The sequence below is a fragment of the Chaetura pelagica genome, unplaced genomic scaffold (genome assembly GCF_000747805.2).
Source record: "Chaetura pelagica isolate M959 unplaced genomic scaffold, ChaPel_1.0 scaffold85, whole genome shotgun sequence".
NCBI classification, from domain to species: Eukaryota; Metazoa; Chordata; class Aves; order Apodiformes; family Apodidae; genus Chaetura; species Chaetura pelagica.
The window spans coordinates 4,763,040-4,765,758 of NW_009953505.1; the positions used below are offsets into that span (position 1 = coordinate 4,763,040).

Consider the following 2,719-nt stretch of genomic DNA (forward strand, 5'->3'; position numbering starts at 1 on the left):
TCCTTTTCCTTGAGTGTGAAAATATTGCTGATTGTTTTCTGACACCTAAGAAACTTTGAGGGAAATTGGGAACTAGGAGATCCTGAAACTGGGGCATTATTTTAAAACTGTTGTTTTCCTGGGTTCTTTCATGCAAACTTTTAAAACTAGGTAACACAACTCAGCCAGATTCAACATCATGCAGATCCCAGACACAGCAAGCATGAAAATAGTAAATGTGGTTTTCTCAGTGGGCCGAGACACAAAACAGTCCACTGTGTTGGGGCAGGGCCAAGCACTACACTTCACCAGGCGAGGCATCTGGTACCCGTTGTACATGTAATAAAACATGTACATGAAGACTGCTTCAAAGACGATCCTGAAGAAGATGCTGGTGGTGTATGTCCACCACAGGGGGCCCCGAATGTGAAACTTCTCATTTTTCAGCTCTTCAATATCAATTTTCTCTCCCTTCCTGAATCGCCTTTTCTTCTCGTGCCTCCTGTAAGCTACATGCATGGCCACCAGCAGCGCCGGCGTGGAGACAAAGATCAGCTGCAGGGCCCAGAGTCTGATGTGGGAGATGGGGAAAAACTGATCATAGCAAACATTTCTGCACCCAGGCTGAAGTGTGTTGCAGACAAAATCTTGTTGCTCATCTCCCCAGACTCTCTCTGCAGCCACCACCAGGATCATGACGCGGAAGATGAACAGGACTGTGAGCCATATCTTCCCAATGCTGGTGGAGTGCTTATTTACACCTCCTAAAACAGCCTGCAGAGTTCCCCAGTCCATCTTCTTTCCTGTGTCCTTTCACCTGCAGGATGATATAATACATCAAATGGTTACTTTTCAAAGGGTGAAAAGTCAGCTCTAGACCTTCTACAAATGAGAGGACTTCCTAGGTCTCACTCAAGAGTCACAGACAAATGCAAGTCACTTTCATTAATGTCACTCTCATGTTTATGGATTCAAATAGCTTATTAAACTCTCATCTTCCTGTATTTATGATGGGACAAGCATACCTTGATTATTTCTCAACAAAGAGGCAGGAAATAAGTTACACCTTCAAATACATTTCCTCCATGCATCCTTTATGCCCTCCTTTCCTCTCTTGAGATATTTCCCTTTCTGTGGTTGACTCTTGTCAGTGTTTTACCTCTCAGTGTTACTTCCTTATGCAATAGAAATTACCATCAGTGCACAAATTAAGGCTACATACAGACAGAGACTCCTTGGTAATTTTCACATCATGTCTTTTCCAATGCCACAGTCCTAGAAGACTGGGCTGGTGCTTTCTTTGCCTCCAAGGTAAGTACTAGTTGGCCTTCTTCAGTCTTCACTCCACCCAGCCACCTCCAGCAGGCCTCCAAGGCTTTCTGCTGTAGCTCAGACATGGTCCTTCATCTCAGAAGTACATTTGATATTGACAACACTGATAAGAAGCCTCAAGCTGGTGCTGTCAGAGCTGTATGCACATAGAGCACCAACCAATTGGCAAAGGAAGATACTGCAGAGCCTGCCCTTCCACATTTTCATTGCTAACTCATCCCAAAAGGAGGCAAGCAGAGCCATAGATTTGAGAGGAAAAAGCCCTCAGCTAAAGAGTTTATGTTGATTTCTAGATGCTATCACACCTCAGCAGAATAAGCAGGTCAAACTTCAGATAAGCTCCATTTCAGCTTTCCTCCTTTCCTCCTACTCTGGAAAACTAAAATCCACACTGTGCCCCTTTGAAAGTTCAATGTAAGCTTTGCTGAAGTCAGAATTCAGTCTCAGGGCTCAGCTTTCACTGATTGCAGCCAGCTGGAAACTGCCCCTGAATCGGACAAAACACTTTGAAACCGGAGCTGGGAACTTGCATGGCTGGTCCATCACCTTTCAAGGCTGGGGCTTTACCTTTGCTGTTTGGGAGAGCCAGCGTGGCCCGGAGAAGAGCTGGGTCTGCTCCTGGGGCTGTGTCTGTGCTGGGGGCAGAGCAGGGGACCTCGGGTTCAAGTTTTCAAAATCTCTCATTCTCACAGAACAGAGAAAAAACCCAAAACGTCTCTACCCCGGTGAAGTTACAACACAACTGAAGGACTAACGTGCCCCGACACATACTCCTGGGTACAGGGCCTCGCTTGCACAGGCAAGCCTGGAGGCAACAGGAAGAGGTCAGATTTACTGTGCTGAGGAGAGGTGAAATTGGGTGAGACAAAAAAGAAAAAAGCTTTGAGAAGGTGGCTGGAATTCTTTCTACTTCTTCTGTTTTGTCTCTGCTGAAACTGGCAGCATTTTATGCAGCTTTTAACATTGACCTAAACCCTAGGTATGATCAGATACCTGCATCTTTCTGTTAAGACAAATCTGTAGCATAGGCATTAAAATTAAACCAGTGAAGCTTTCACAAAGGGCTAATCAGGACTCATGGAAAGTCTTTGAAGTGCATATTCCATGGGAAGAACACCTTGGGCTCCAAGAGCTGCAGTTCTGAATCAGTGCTGCAAGCCTGGGAGGTGGGGAAACACCATTTTCCCTGCTCATCTGTCCCTACAGAAAAACTGACATTGGCTCTGGCAACTGAGTGAATCTACAGGACACACACTCGTCCTGCCAACCGAGGCACCAGTTATTGGAAACCACGCAAAATCCCCACTTTGTGGAGACAAACTGGCCGCCCTGCGGTAGCTCCCGCTGAGCTGCGGGGCCCAACCCGCCGGCCCTGCCCTGAGCCCCAGCAGCGCGGGTGCGGAGCCCG

At 46.8% G+C, this 2,719-nt stretch overlaps 1 protein-coding gene across 1 annotated transcript; it reads right to left on the reverse strand.

Annotated features, from left to right (window-relative positions):
• LOC104390294 (gap junction beta-6 protein-like) lies at nt 1-793 on the reverse strand. Its single transcript, XM_009999402.1, has one exon. The coding sequence runs from the start codon at nt 772-774 to the stop codon at nt 97-99; it is 678 nt and encodes a 225-aa protein (XP_009997704.1). The 5' UTR covers nt 775-793; the 3' UTR covers nt 1-96.
• Nucleotides 794-2,719: the final 1,926 nt, after the last annotated feature.